Consider the following 16,353-nt stretch of genomic DNA (forward strand, 5'->3'; position numbering starts at 1 on the left):
ATAATCAGGAAAAATATTCACAGACACTTAGAGGTTTGAGTTAATTAAGGAGAACCAGCTCAGTAAAAGGCAGATTGTGTTTGACTAATCTAATTGAATTTTTTGAAGAAGTAACAGAGAAGCTTGATGAAGGAAATGCAGTAGATGATGTTGATATGGAATTTAAGAAAGTATTTGACAAAGCACCACATAAAAGGCTGGATAACAAAATTGCAGCTGATGGAATAGGAGGGTCATTGTCTGTTTGGATAAAAAATTGGCTTAAGTAAAGAAAACAGCGAGTCATGGTAAATGGTTGTTTTTCAGATGGGAGGATGCTAGACAGGGGTGTTCCCAAGGGTCAGTGCTAGGCCCACTGCTTTTTTGACATATATAAATTACTCTGTATTCCAATATGAGTCAAATTTCAAAATTTGCCATGATAACAACCTTGGAGGTGTGGCAAATAGTGAGGCTGATACCAATCGACTGAAACAGGATCTAGATAGGCTAGCAGAATGGGCAGACAAGTGGCAGATGGAATTTAATAAAGATATGTGTGAGGTGATGCATTTTGGCAGAAGGGATAGGGAGAGGCAATATAGATTTAATGGCACTGTTCTAAAGAGTGTGCAGGGACAGAGGGACCTGGATGTTCATGTGCATATATCTTTGAAGGTGGCAGGACATATTGAAAGAGTAGTTAGCAAAGCATATGGGATCATGGGCTTCATTAATAGAGGTATTGATCACAAAAGCAGAGAAGTTATGCTGAATCTTTATAAAGCTCTGGTTAGGCCACAAGTAGAGTATTGCCTCCAGTTCTGGTCACCACACTTGAGGAAGGATGTGAAGTTCTTTGAGAGGATGAAAAGGAGATTTACCAGAATGGTTCCAGACATGAGGGAATTTAGCTACAAAGTTAGGTTGAAGAAGCTGGGGTTTTTCTTCTTGGAGCAAAAGAGATTGAAGGTAGATTTGATAGAGGTGCACAAGATTATGACAGATTTAGATATGGTAGACAAAGAAAAGCTGTTCCCTTAGCTCACAGTACAAGGACTAGGGGATACAGATTTAAGGTTTTGGGCAAGAGATACAGGGGGATGTGAGGAAGAACTTTTTTTTTACACACAGTGAGTAGTAAAGACTGGAACTCGCTGCCTATAAGGGTGGTGGAATCAGAGACAATCAATGATTTCAAAAGGATCGTCTGTGCCATTATGACTCTGACTCTAGATTACAATGGGCCAGTACTGGATGTTAATCTGTTAATTGTGTATCAATTGTTTGATTATATGCAGGTGGAGGGTGTTAATTGTGGTCCTCCTTGAGTACTTATAAACAGACACTTACTGAGACTGGTGGAGGGTTTGAGTGAGGAGCTACATGTTTGTAATCCTTTTACTCTGTACAATAAATATGAAACTGAGTAAAGATAGGGTCCAGTGTTATCCTTCCATAACAAGCTTTCTGGAGTTTAACACTGGATGTCACAAAAAAGTATTATTAGTCCATCCACTAATTTGTAGCCTTCTATTTCTCCCTCTTTACCCTCAAGGAGAATATTTTAATGGACACCCATTCACATTTATCACTTGTTATTTTTCCTTCTAAATCAGGACAAATCATAAAATTCAGGTCTCCATCTTTGCAGCTAACAACACCCCCAGATAACTCTTGGCCTACTTCTGTTACTATGCAACAGCATTAAGCTAAAATGGAGCTGATCTCTGGTGCCTAATGCATTGCAAAAACTTTTAAAGGGCCAGACATCCACTTGATTTTTCTTTGGTGTTGAGGCCACCTTACCAGTAATGTACAAACAGTATTTTAATTTGAAGAGTGATTACTGAAGTATATAAAGGCGAACAATGTATTTGCCTGACTATAATCTCTTTCCTATTAAGCATAATATTCACTGAGGTGATTGATTGCTTGCTTTGTTTAGTTTGGTTACGTGTGAGGTAGAGGGTGCACAGATCAAATTCTTTTAAAGGTTCACAGCCTTGAATTGCTATTCTTGTTGCTTGGAATGATTGCAACAGCAGCAGCACCTCTTCTCATGAAGAGGCCTTGAGACGATAATTGGGTGCCAATCTAAGTGATATTGAGTACCTGCCTGTTCATTGTAATATTTATAGTAAGACTATAATTTGGTTTGGAAAAGGACATAAAGAAAGCAGATATAAAATAAAAAGAAATGCTGGAAATACTTAGCAGGTCTGGCGGCATCTGTGGAGAGAGAAGCAGAGTTAATGTTTCAGGTCGGTGACCTTTCATCTGAGTCTTTCCAGCATTTCTTGTTTTTATTTGTTCACTTGCACCTCTGCTACTTGTGTTTTTACAACTATTCCACAGTCTTAAGCAAGCAAATTCAAGTCATTAGCTATTCACATCAGTGAACAAATAAAGTGTACTCCCCCTTAACTGCAGTCCGACCAACATCATCCACAACCTGAGAGCAAATTAAAAAAGCATAATGAATGTCAGTTCATTGATCACATGCGTGCACTGCAGACGGTCTGATGTGACTGCTGTTTCCTGGAGTGGCTTGGAAAATGAAAAACATGAAAGCTTCATAATGTGGCAACTCACTTCTGCAGGAAAAGCTGTCCTTGATCTAGGTATTGGGCGCAGGTCAATATGCAGTAAGCCTGTCTTGTGAATTGCAGATAGCATTTATGTCTCCTGGCATGTCTGGATCTAATTTCTGGAGTAGTGATGGATGTGACCAAAAGCCTGAGAATCTAATAGATTATCCCATGCACACATAATAAAGAATTCTCAATATTTTACACACAAACTGTTCTTGTTCGTAATCACTCGTGTTTCTTCCGACAGACTTTCTCAAGTCATTACCAAAAAAAACGCAATAGTGGTGAAATGTTGCACACTGCAGTCTATAACAGGCCCAGAAACTTATATCAACTTGCGGAGGGCCACAACTGCCAGTGATTTTTAAAGCATTTCCATATTTTATTTTTTCGTAACTGGTGAAAATTATTTTCAAATAAATGAAAAAAAAGTGATAAAACACCTCAGCAAACTGGTAAAACTTGTTTAAACAAAGTAAATGATGGAGTAATTATTACGATTTATATGAATCCACATTGGAACTGGGTTGCTTTATATAAAAGAATACAACAACTTGCATTTATATAATGCCTTCAAAGTTTAAAAAAAAGGCCCACAGTACTTTACAGATGCATAAGGAGAAAATGAACAGTGGGCCAAATATGGTGTTCAGTTGGGTGACTAAAAGCTTGGTTATAGAGGCTTTAAGGAGGATTTTAAAAGGGAAGAGGGAAGTGGAGGAGTTCGAGGAGGGAATTTCAGAATTTGTGAACTAGGCAGCTTTATACATGGGTGCTAATGGTGGGGTGAAGTGAGTGAGGTGGGGGGTGGGGGGGTGGTGAGGGTTGGGAGGATACACAAGAGGGCAGAGTTAGAGGAACAAGTCGCTCGGGGGGAAGAGGATAGTGCTGGAGAAAGTTGCGGAGGTAGGAAGTGGGTTAAACATGAGGTTGAGAATTTTACAAGCGTATTAATACCAGATTTGTCACTGAGCAATTTGTTATACTCCAATGTGTCCACTAACCACTTACTCTTCAGTGCTTTCTATCAAAAAATGTCTCTATGTAATACTGGAACAGGAAGTTACTTACAGTTTTGTGACATCTGAATCTCCCATATTGTGACTTCACAATTAACTGCACAATCCAGAAGGAGAAAATAGTAACCAGGCAGAATTGTTATTAGGGGATCTGACTGCAGGACTTAACGCAATACTGGACACCTCTACAATGGTACTGTAATTCCAATTTTTTTCAAAAATGTATTTATTTTATTTATTTTTTATTTATTTTATTTAGAGATACAGCACTGAAACAGGCCCTTCGGCCCACCAAGTCTGTGCCGATCATCAACCACCCATTTATACTAATCCTACACTAATCCCATATTCCTACCACATCCCCACCTGTCCCTATATTCTGCTACCACCTACCTATACTAGGGGAAATTTATAAAGACTAATTTTACCTATCAACCTGCAAGTCTTTTGGTGGTGGGAGGAAACCGGAGTACCCGGCAAAAACCCACGCAGACACAGGGAGAACTTGCAAACTCCACACAGGCAGTACCCAGAATTGAACCCAGGTCACTGGAGCTGTGAGGCTGCGGTGCTAACCACTGCGCCACTGTGCCTGTTTATAGATTATAATAGTTATATTCCTGTACATTGTCCTGACATAGAGTTATGATAAATTCACACAAGAAAGCTATGATTTTTACAACAGAGGGCCTTTCAGAATGTTGGGCTCGCATCACAACTGTAAGGTTTAGCTGGCAGCTGGTGGACCATCCCTGTAAGGCTACTGGATTGTCTGATGAAATTGTTCCATATAAAGCCTTTGGAGAGAAAAGGGACTTTGATTCACCAGCCTGGGCTGGATTGCATCTCAGAAGTGAAGATGCAGTGGCTAAATACTTCATCTCCAAGCTACAGTTCTCCCTAAACAGCAGATCCTAGTTAATGTATAGCACATTTTTTTTGTGTGTCAGTATATCTAAGTTATCATAGATTATTGGGTGAACTTGGCTCAGATGGTAGACTTTAGTCTTCAACTCTCAGAGGTTTGAGCACCACATCAGGACTGGTCTGACATTCCAGTGAGTTAACGAGGCAGTGCCATCCTTCAGTAAACCAAGCTTTGTCTGCCTGTTCAGGTGGATGTTCTTCTGGTGACCTGGCCCCAACCAATATCACCTCTTAAAATAAAAATAGATTAACATTTGTCTCATTGCTGCTTGTGGGACTGATGCATGGCTGCCATATTTGCCTACAAAGCAACAGTCACTGCACTTCAACAATAATCATAGTTGTGTGAAGTGCTTTGTGTCACTTTGTGATAAGGCACTTTAGAAATTCAAGTGTTTTTTTTCATTGTTGCATCTCTGTTGGTGCGAAGAGTTTTCCTCTTAAATATTTTGCTACATTGAGCTAACAAATGGTTCTGATGATAGGGTTGTAGAGAATCTTACACTGTGCTTCTGGAGAGGCATCTATTATAGGATCATAGGAAATAGGAACAGGAGTAGGCCATTCGGTCCATCGAGCCTGCTCCACCATTCAAACAGATCATGGCTAATCATCTACCTCTACGCCATTTTTCCCCCACTATCCCCATAATCCCTTGATGTCATCAGTATCCAGAAATCTATTGATTTCTGTCTTGAACATGCTTAATGGTTGAGCTGCCACAGTCCTCTGGGTTAGAGAATTCCACACATTCACCACCCTCTGAGTAAAGAAATTCCTCCTCTTCTCAGTCTTAAATGACCTGCCCCTTATTCTGATTCTGTGTCCCCTGGTTCTGGACTCACCAGCTGCGTTATTTCAAACTACAGTCAATAAATGTGAAAAATTCAATCTTGGAGCAGAATTTACTTAAAAGATGTAAATTTCCATGCATTGAGGAGCCTGGTGTAGGATGTGTGATATAGAAAACACACTTATATTTTATATTATCTAGTGATGATGGTTATTGCAATACTAAATCAGACATCTGTATCTTAATAAGGCTTAATATATGTATGCTTGATACCCACATTAAAAAAATCTTTGATATGCTTCCTAAAATCCCAGTACATATGAGTGATTTTAGCTCATTAGAGCATTGCAGTGCACCTGTGAATTTCCAGTGAGGCTTGTGTTTTGGCAGGCCCTGCCTGAGGCTCAGGGCCTTGGAGAGTTCCAGCTTTATTGTTCAATGGCATTCTGCATCTGTCAGATACAGAACAGTTGCCTGCAATCACCAATGATGCCCCTGTTCAATTATGCAGTTACGTTTTAAGGATTTCAATTTTTCTTTGCAAGGTATTCAAGGTCTCCCTGCAGTAATATAAGCAGGTTCCATGGGCCTCTTAAACCTATTCCATATCACAGACATGTAGCTTTGAGACATATCTATGTATGTGACACAATATAACTCCACTTAAAACAAACTTGAGGCAGTCTGTTTGAATGTAATACTGAACAGTGTTGATCCAATGGAGATCTGGCTGCACTGGGGAAGGTACAGGAGACACACTTACCAGGATATTATTATTGGTTGGATGAAGCTTTTAGATGTTAGTGGGAGAGTTGAAAGTCCAGCATTTGTTGGGATTTTGGCCCCAGAGTAACTGCACCCTCAAAACTTGCTGCAACTTTCTGTGGTACTTTGCTAGGTTGCACCTACACATCTGAATAAACCAAGCTTCATTTTTCAGTTTAGTGTTTTACCACATCTAAAGTTAAGCCCCAATTTGAACTCGAGGTGAGGGATGGGCATGGGGCCAATGAGGTAAGCAGCAGGCTCACTCCTGCCTGCCAATGTGAGGCCCTTTTTAAAAACAATTTTAAAGTTTACTTACCTGAGCATCTTCTGGCCCTGGATCCATTTTGTCGCTGTTTTGATACGTACAGTCAGCACTGAGCATGATCCACGCAACCCAGGGTTAAAATCGAGTCATGGTCTGAGTGACATCATTGGACTGCGACTTTTACATTTTAATGAGACTCTCGCCTGCTTTCTGAAACACGCCCGATATAAAATGGCATGGAGTGAGATTTCAGGTGAGTGCCATGTCACCAATATATTAACCCCCTGCATGTCCACGTTTTCATCAGTTTCTCTCTGTGGTTTCATGAAGTTTTGTTGCTCATGCCAATTAATGAAGGCATTTATTTTGAGGAAAGCCAATTACTGAGGCCCTGCCCAAAGTGTCCTGTGGTGGCATAGTTCTCATTGCCAAATCTTACCATAGCTTCTCCCCTTAATCCTCTGGCATTCTCTCTTCCTTCATTCCTCTTACCTCTCTTTCAAAATCCTTGTCAGCCACCTACACCAAGAATCTCATTGAGATCTTCTTCCTCCACTCTTCGCTCAAATTGATTTTGTGACATCCACCCTATCACTATCCCCAGTACAATTCCATTTATGCAACCTTAAGTGAGAAGATTGCAAACCCAAGCCTGAGCCTTCATCACTTGGAAGCTTCTTTCCATTTCCTCTCTTTTTTACATAACTGAAAGAACAATGATCTGGTCATTAGCTTATTGCTGTTTGTGAGATCGTACTGTTTGCAAATTGGCCGTTTCCTATATTACAATAATTAATTGGCAGCAAAACACCTTGTGAGATCCTGAGATCGTGAAAGACACTATGGGCTGATTTTCACTTTGGGGGCGGGAAACAGGAGCTGGGACTTTCTCCAGGTCCTGAATCTGCCCCTGGGGGGGAAAAGACACTCACTGCAATTTTGACTGGGGTGTCCCCGTAATTGGCATGGAGACAGATTCCCAGTCCAATTAAGGGCAGCGGGTGGCTCTCGAAGCTGGAGGGTCAATCAGAGACCTTGCAGCTTCAGAGGAGCAGCCGGCTGCAATGAATGGTAGGTGTTTCAACTTGAAGGTGGCAACTCAGCAACTTTTTTAAAAATTTAATTTAAAAATAGAGAAAAGGAACCAGGCTATCACTGTGGGGGCAGGGGAGGGGATGGTGAAAATCCCTCTACAGGGTGTCCTTTGGTTGCACCCACACCCAGGCAGGGAGGGCCTGCAGGACAGCTTGATTTGCATCCCCCCCCCCCACCCCCGTTGCATCAGGAAACTGAAGGTCGACTGGAAAATCCCAGTCGGCCTCCATTACTACCCTTAAAAAGGCTTCTGACTAGCCTAACTGGCTGCCCGCCCTGAAACTGCCTCAGCCAAAATAGCCAATACCGGAACAGGGTTGGGAAACCAGCACACCAGCCGTGGTGGTATTTTTGGGCCCCATCTGCTTCTGTTTCTGACCTCAGCTGGGTCTGTTTTCAAAAACATTTTGATCGAGCTGAAACTTTAGCTCTCAGGCACATGTCCTTGGTTAAAGAAAAACAACTGTTTTTTTTCCTCAGTCACAGTACTGTTTGTTTGTCTAACCTGGGTTTGTCTCACCAAAAATCTTTTAATTTCAGTTTTAAATCAGGGACTGTCTCAAAAGAAAAACACAAACAGTACTGCATCACAGTCATTTTTGAAATTCTTCTGTGGCCTTTCAGCTCTTTATCTGTACCTCCACCACCACCCTGCCCCCACCCCCCCTTTCAGCCCACCATCAATTGCCTTGATCCTATTCTTTGGAACTCCCTTTCTAAACCCCTATGATTTTCTACATGAGTGTCCTCCATATTAAACCCTTCTCCCAACCCACCTTTTTGATCTAGCCTTCAGTAACCTCTCCTAACTCCTCTTCCATGGTTCAATGTCCATTCATTTTTTTCTGCAAAGCACCATGGACTGTCTCTACATTAAAGGTGCTATATAAATGCAATGTATTATTGTTGTAATGTAACTTCCTGCATTCTGCTGAACCATATTTGATGAATTTATTGTAAAACTACACTGGGAACTAGTTTCTGATCATTATCATATGTTAGAAAATAAGTTTAAGCATTTTAATATTTATAATTGTAAACACTGCAGGTACCAAGTCTGTCTTTTCACCAATAGAATTTTTTTCCTTTTAAAAAAAATCTTATCTAGAAACCTCTTGTTTGTGATAAAGAGTGAAGACATCTGTTAGAAATGTCAATCAGACTGGAACCTAATGGTGCCATCAGCATTGAGAGACACCTACAGGGTAAGAATACAAAACATCCACAACTGGAGAGTTCACTGGCACAGTAATCAAAAAAATTATCTATTGCTTGGAACAGCGCAATATTCAACCACAATTATCTTCAGCAAATTATCTTCACACTTCAGCTCCAAGACTTATGCTTTAGACCAATCTAACCTTATTGCAAATTCAAGGTCTAACTATACTCTGAACTTTGGTTCTATTACTGAGATTACTGCAAAACTCAAACCCTTATGCAACAGGTGTAGCTCTGTTGTTGCCCCCTTGTGTAAATTGTGATCTCACTCCATAACATGCAAATTATGACCCTCTCATTTATAACATTCTTCATTGTGGATTTTCTTAAATCAAGGTTTATAGATAAAGTTTCCTTGTGTTTCTTTGCTCAATCTGGAGCTTGGAGCACTAATAATACCAATACATTCCCGAAGCAATGATCATCTACTGTCTGTATGCAAGTTAAAATACACAAACATTTTAATAAGATACATGCAGATTTTGTCATGATCATAGCTGTGCATGTATGCCAACTGCCAACTGCGAAACAGCCCTGACAACCAATTTTACCTGCAGTACCTGTGGAAGAGTCTGTCACTCTAGTATTGGCCTTTATAGCCACTCCAGGTGCTGCTCCACAAACCACTGACCACCTCCAGGCCATTGTCTCCCGAGACAAGGAGGCCAAAGAGAGAGAGAGAGAGATGTATGATAGCAATGTGTGGTGTACTGTTTCCTTCATAATGGCGTGCCTGTGGTTTTGACTTGTTGCTAATCATAATACAGTACAGCATTGATGAATACAGTGCTGCAGGTCAGCAGCCTCCTTAGTTATTGGTATTGATAGAAAGATTAAGCACAAAGTTTCTTTTGAGATCAAGTTCACAAGAAGAAACAAAAGAGAGGGGATTGGGGAGAGCTTTTTTGTTACTATTATGGTTTGAAGTGGTGCTCTTAAATATCCTGACAAGAGTCTGTGGGCTGGATTTTCCCGGGAGGGTCGTGATCCCGATGGCGGCCTCAATTCCAGGTTGGGACCCCGGAAATGGGTGTGGCAGGACATCAGATGCAATCTTCATGGAGGTGGCCAATTAAGAAGCCGCCTCCAAGAGCCGCGTCCAATTAGGGATGGCAGCCGGGTTCCAAGGTCGGGAGCTCCGTTCAGCGAAGCCCGTGAATAGAGGCCAGAGGGCCTCCTTTGCAGGGTGGATGCTGCTGAGGAGCCAGCAGCAGGAGCATCAGCAGCGCCTTGGAGCCACCTTCAATAGGACTGAGTGTAGCGGCTGCTATTGCAGCAAGAGCTGCATTAGCGGAGATATCAGTCTTCATGAAGTGGCTGCAACGGCATGCCTTCTGCTTTGGAGGGTGCAGAACCTGAGCACGGCAATTTAATGCCAGCAACTTAATAAAAGGCCTCACATGGTTCGTGGCTCAGACCTCCCACTGTGAAGCTGCCTCCGCTCAATTTCCAGGCTCCTGACACAGGGAAGGGCCCATGTACTGTCGGAAAAATTGAGATCCAATTCCATAATAGGGGATAATTTCCCCATTAAGTGCCCTAATTGGCTACCCGTCGCTACTGGTTTTCCTGTCTCCAGGAAAAGCGTATGCAGGCCGGAACATGTTGCAGAGCCGTGCCCGACTTAAGTTGGTTGCATTTTACTCACCTCCAAAGCCACTTTTGCGGGGTTGGGAATGTTCAGCCCTGTCAGTTGACTGATTATCAGTGCAATGATTGCTTGACGGTCGGCGCAGGCGTGTTGGGCCGAAGGGCCAGTTTCTGTGCTGTGCTGAAATTAGAGACATTTTCTTGAAGCTTGAAAATCTTGCATACATTGGTATTCTTGTGAATTGTCCTAATGTAAGGGAAAGCAAAAAATTTACACTGTATGAGAAGAGAGTGCGGATTGGTTGGTGTTACGACTATGGTGGGAGCAACGCACTGTTAATTCAGTCCCATCGCTTCACAGGTCACAGCTTATTTCCTTAAGCTTTCCAAATCAGAAAAGCAGCCAAATTGAACACTTATTATTGTCTAAAGCTACCTGGTTTGGTCTGCTTCATTTGGGGGATACTAATTAACTATTTATTTAACAAAAAACTAAAAGCTTAAATACTAAGATAAACCTATGTCTAAAGATCTTATAACTTCTTATTTAAAAATCTAATTCCTGCATTCACATACATATACTCAAAATTAACAGTAGTTCAGTTTTTAATTAACTGACCATTAAGAACATAATGCCTTTGCAAGTTATGTTCCTGACAAATGGAGTCTTCCAATGTAGAAACAGTCAAAGGTCGCTTGAAGTCTTCACAGTAGTCCAATGGGGAAAAAAAGTCCTTCAAAGATAAGAATTCAGCAGTTCAGCTGTTGTAGCATTAAACTGTCCCTTCAGTGATGAACATAGCACATACCAATAATTTGTTGGGGGGAAAAAAAGCTTTTCTTATGGAATTAATTCGGTTTGAAGTTTTGTAGAATTTTGAGAGAGGAATAACACAGCTTCATCAGTTCAAATCACCCCAGAACTCTCTGCTCAAGACCAGTCTCTGCCAGCTGGTTTAAAAAGTCAAATCTGCAACACTGAATCACGTGACCTGTCCTGCTGTTGTTGCTTGGCAACCAGAATGCAACTGGCAGACTGAGTCTCCGGAACCTTCTGTCTTAAAGTTGCACTGATTTTTTTTTTACAGTCTTAAAGGCACACACAATATTTCCAAGGAGGGAAAAAACAAGACCGTGACAGTTGGCAAGTGGACTCTGATAGGCCTTGACCAATCAGAGTCAAGCTGCCTGGTTTAAATTTCCAACAAAGTTTGGCAGTTAACTGTCAGTCACCATAAACTGGTGCATTCCCCATGGCAACACCTCTTACCAATCAAACCAATGGAGGAAGGACAGGAATAAAAGATGACTGGGTAAGAGAAGTGCATCTGAAAATATAATACTATGCTAAGTTTGTACCATTGCAACTGCTATGGGATTAACATTTATATTCCAGTTGGTATTTATATGTATCTCTATAAACATCCCTCCCAGTCATCCATCAAGGTGGAAAGGCCCAAATTTTGATCACATTTCCTCACAATTCAGCCCTTTGGCACTAGCATCAGTCCCATGACCTTTCTTTGTGAATGTTTCCCTTGTACCTCACTGACCTGAACAGAACATAATCTTCAATCAACTGCTCCACAAGACAGGCTGAGAAATACTTTCCAAAAGAAATAATTGGGGCAAAGGAAATTTAACTATGTGTCTCAAATGCCAACAGACCTGTCAATCAAACATGTATAGAAATAAGATCCACCAGATATTTATATTTGAATTGAATGGCTTGGCTTTTTCCTCAAACATACTGCTCTTGTGCTGATGGTGTAGGAAGAGGTGAAGCCATATTCTGTGACTCTCTCTCTGGCTTTTAATGCTGTCTGTACCATTATAAAAGAAATAAGTTAATCCTATGAAAGATTATAGATAGAAAATGTTTGTTTCCAATCTAGTGGAGCCTCTAGTTCACTGACTCTCATGAGGATTGTTGGCCCTTATTAGGTTTCGTCATCATTTTGCTATCATTTCACTTAGCACGCTTAGCCCTATATCGTCTGTCACAGGAGACCTATTGGTTTTGAGGCCTTGTGCCTATCAGATTCATGCAAGTGATATTAAAGTCATTATATTGAGTTGTAGAACCTGCTATGATGGGTGGGATTAACTTCCCCCCTTATTTATTTCTCATTGTGTTGTCTTAATACATTTACTGTCATATTTCTGTAACCTGCTGTTATGGACAGAATTGAGAGAGAACCGAAACACCAGTTCTTTTCCCTTTACTGTCCGTAATCAGTGTGTTTTTGACAAGGAAGATGTGTGCGTTTCTTAACCCCTGAGTGTATGGCCAATTTGAATAACCAGCAGAACACTTTTCGTGGGTTTAAATAAAGAGGATTATTTTTATTCACACGTTCACTCCGAAAATCTAACGCTACGTCACACACTCACCACTCACGCACACACACTTGAGAAAGAAAGCCGTTAAAGAGGATAGTGCACTTTTACCAATTGCAAACAAAGGAATAGTTCGTACGTCATATGATTTGGCTTATCCTGGGGAAAAAGCCTGCTTTGCAGGCCCGTTGAAGATACAATTTCCCTCCTGAAGTATAGTTAGGTGGATTCGATAGCTGAAGTCATATATCAAAGTCATTGCAGGATTCTCTCGAAGAGATGGATTTTCAGCAGGTCACCAAGTTAGTTGCTTGTAGTCTTATTAACAGGAAGTCGTTTTTCTGTACTGGTGGACTTGAAAAGGAACAGGCTTGGAGACCTTAAGATGTCACAGCCTCCAGTTCTTTTAAGGCACGATGGTACGGCCTTGTCTGCTTTCTCTGCAACTGTTGTTTGCTGACTGCCTAGTTTCTCCCTGATGCTTGGAGTAATAAGAGCTGTTATCTGTGTTTAGTTTCAGTCATGTGACCACCTGATTAATACTCCTATTGTCCACCCAGAATGATTTGAAGTTCAAAGCCATTGCTATCGCCTCCCTTGCCTCACAGAACAGCCTGGGATACATCTCATCTGGGCCTGGGGATTTATCCACTTTTAAGCCCGTTAAAACAGCTAATACATCCTCCCTTTCAATACTAATATGTTCAAGTATATCACAATCCCCCTCCCTGATCTCTACACCTACATCGTCCTTCTCCATAGTGAACACAGTTGAAAAGTAATCATTTAAAAACTCACCTATATCCTCCGGCTCCACACAAAGATTGTCACTTCGGTCCCTAATGGGCCATACTCTTTCCCTGCCTATCCTCTTACCCTTAATATACTTATAAAATGCCTCAGTATTTTCCTTTATCTTGCCCGCCAGTGTTTTTTCATGTCCCCTCTTCGCTCTCTTAATTACTTTTTCAAGTACCACATTACACTTTCTATACTCCTCTAGGGCCTCCGCTGTTTTCAGCGCTCTGAATCTGCCATAAGCCTCCTTTTTTTTCCTGATCCAATCCTCTATATCCCTTGACATCCAGGGTTCCCTGGACTTGTTGGTCCTACCCTTCATCTTAACGGGTACATGTAGGCTCTGAACTCTCACTATTTCCTCTTTGAATGACTCCCACTGGTCTGATGTAGACTTTCCTACAAGTAGCTGCTCCCAGTCCACTTTGGCCAGATCCTGTTTTATCATATTGAAATCGGCCTTCCCCAATTCAGTACCTTTATTTCTGATCCATCTTTGTCCTTTTCCATAACTACCTTAAATCTTAGAGTTATGGTCACTATCCCCGAAAGTTTCCCCCACTGACACTTCTACCACTTGTCCAGCTTCATTCCCTAGGATTAGGTCCAGTACTGCCCCTTCTCTTGTAGGACTTTCTATGTGCTGGCTCAAAAAGCTCTCCTATATGCATTTTAATAATTCTGCCCCCTTTAAGCCTTTTGCACTAAGACTATCCCAGTTGATATTAGGGAAGTTGAAATCATATACTATTATTATCCTATTATTTTTACACCTCTCTGAGATTTGCCTACATATCTGCTCCTCTATCCATCCCTGACTGTTTGGAGGCCTGCAGTACACTCACAGTCAAGTGATTGCCCCCTTTTTGTTTTTAAGTTCTACCCATATGGCCTCATTTGAGGAACCTTCTAAGATATCATCCCTCCTTACTGCAGTAATTGACTCCTTGATCAACCGTGCAATGCCACCTGCTTTTTTATCCCCTCCCCTGTCACGCCTGAAGATTCTATACCCTGGAATATTGAGCTGCCGGTCCTGCCCCTCCCTCAACCATGCCTCTGTGATAGCAATATCATAATCCCATGTGCTAATCAATGCCCTCAATTCATCTGCCTTACTAGTAAGACTCCTTGCATTAAAATAGATGCAATCCAGCCTTGCATTTTTCACTTGTGCCTTAACAGGTCGATATTTGCTCTGCCTTCCAGACTGACTCTGTTTCTCTTCTATATTTGACTGTGCATCACCCCTTACGTACCTCCACTCTGTATCCCATCCCCCTGCCAAATTAGTTTAAACCCACCCCCCCCCCCTCCCTGCCCCACCAACAGCACTAGCAAGCCTCCCTGCAAGGATGTTGGTCCCGCACCGTTTCAGGTGCAACCCGTCCAACTTGTATAGGTCCCACCTTTGCCAGAAACAGTCACAGTGATCCAGGAACCTAAAGCCCTCCCTCCTGCACCATCTCTTCAGCCACGTATTCATCTGCTCTATCCTCCTATTCCTGTACTCACTAGCACGTGGCACCGGGAGTAATCCAGAGATTACAACCTTTGAGGTCCCGCTTTTTAATCTACTACCTAGCTCCCTAAATTCTCGTTGCAGGACCTCATCCCTCTTTCTACCTATCTCGTTGGTACCGATGTGTACCACGACCTCTGACTGTTCACCCTTCCCCTTCAGAAACTTCTGCAGCCGCTCCGTGACATCTTTGACCCTAGCACCTGGGAGGCAACATACCATCCTCGAGTCACGTTTGTGGCCACAGAAATGCCTATCTGTACCCCTTACGATAGAATCCCCCATCACTATAGCTCTTCCACTCCTTTTCCTCCCCTCCTGTGCAGCTGAGCCACCCGTGGTGCCATAGACTTGTTTCTTGCTGCATTTCCCTGAGAAGCTCTCTCCCCCCAACAGTATCCAAAGTGGAAATTCTGTTAGAAAGGGAGATGGACCCAGGGGACTCCTGCACTACCTGCCTAGTTTTTCTACTCTGTCTGACAGTCACCCTTTCTCTTTCTGTCTGAGCAGTCTTTACCTGTGGTGTGACCACCTCGCTAAACGTGCTATCCACGATGATCTCAGACTTGCGGATGCTCCACCGTGTCTCCAGCTGCCGCTCCAGATCCGAAACGCAGATTTCGAGTGGCTGCAGCTGGAGACACTTCCTGCACACGTGTTTGCCCTGGACACTGGAAGTGTCCCTGACTTCCCACAGTGCACAGGAGGAGCACTCCACGTTGCCGAGCTGACCTGCCATGGCTTACCCTTAATTTATCCCCTTAAATTACCCAAAAATTAGATTATTTACATTAGGGTCCTTGATTCCCTAAAAAAAAACACCTACTATATTTTTAAAAACTGTAGACATTTCCCTTTACTTTAGTTACTTACTCAGCTATTTAGACTTATTCCCTAACAGCAGTCACTCACCAACCAATCACCTTGCATCTTTCCTGTGATGTCACTGTTGGCTTTTTTTTCAAAACGTTGGCACACTTGAAGAGGTCTGACTGCTCTCCACTCCTGAAGGTAAGTGAATGCCCCGAGCCTCGCGCTGGATTTATCCGTTCCCAGTTCTCGGTGTTTCCACACAGGTCCGACTGCTCTCCACTCCTGAAGGTAAGTGAAGGCCCCGAGCCTCACTCTGGATTTATCCGTTCCCGGTTCTCGATGTTTCCACACAGGTCCGACTGCTCTCCGCTCCTGAAGGTAAGTGAAGTCCCCGAGCCTCGCGCTGGATTTATCCGCTCACGGTTCTCTCTGGATTTATCCGCTCTCGGTTCTCAGTGTTTCCACACAGGTCCGACTGCTCTCCGCTCCTGAAGGTAAGTGAAGGCCCCGAGCCTCGCGCTGAATTTATCCGCTCCCAGTTCTCGGTGTTTCCACATAGGTCTGACTGCTCTCCGCTCCTGAAGATAAGTTGTTCATTTTAAAGCTGCAGACGTGAGTGCAGTACAGCA

At 42.4% G+C, this 16,353-nt stretch overlaps 1 protein-coding gene across 1 annotated transcript in view; it reads left to right on the forward strand.

Annotated features, from left to right (window-relative positions):
- The first annotated feature begins 8,585 nt into the window (after positions 1–8,585).
- Positions 8,586–16,353, forward strand: part of LOC137379055 (protein Daple-like) — a 73,305-nt gene continuing 65,537 nt past the window's right edge. Inside the window, exon 1 of the mRNA XM_068049668.1 lies at positions 8,586–8,645. Within this exon, the coding sequence (XP_067905769.1) occupies positions 8,591–8,645 (55 nt within the window). The 5' untranslated portion in view covers positions 8,586–8,590. The remainder of the gene's footprint in view (positions 8,646–16,353) is intronic.

This window comes from Heterodontus francisci, chromosome 17, assembly GCF_036365525.1.
Source record: "Heterodontus francisci isolate sHetFra1 chromosome 17, sHetFra1.hap1, whole genome shotgun sequence".
NCBI classification, from domain to species: Eukaryota; Metazoa; Chordata; class Chondrichthyes; order Heterodontiformes; family Heterodontidae; genus Heterodontus; species Heterodontus francisci.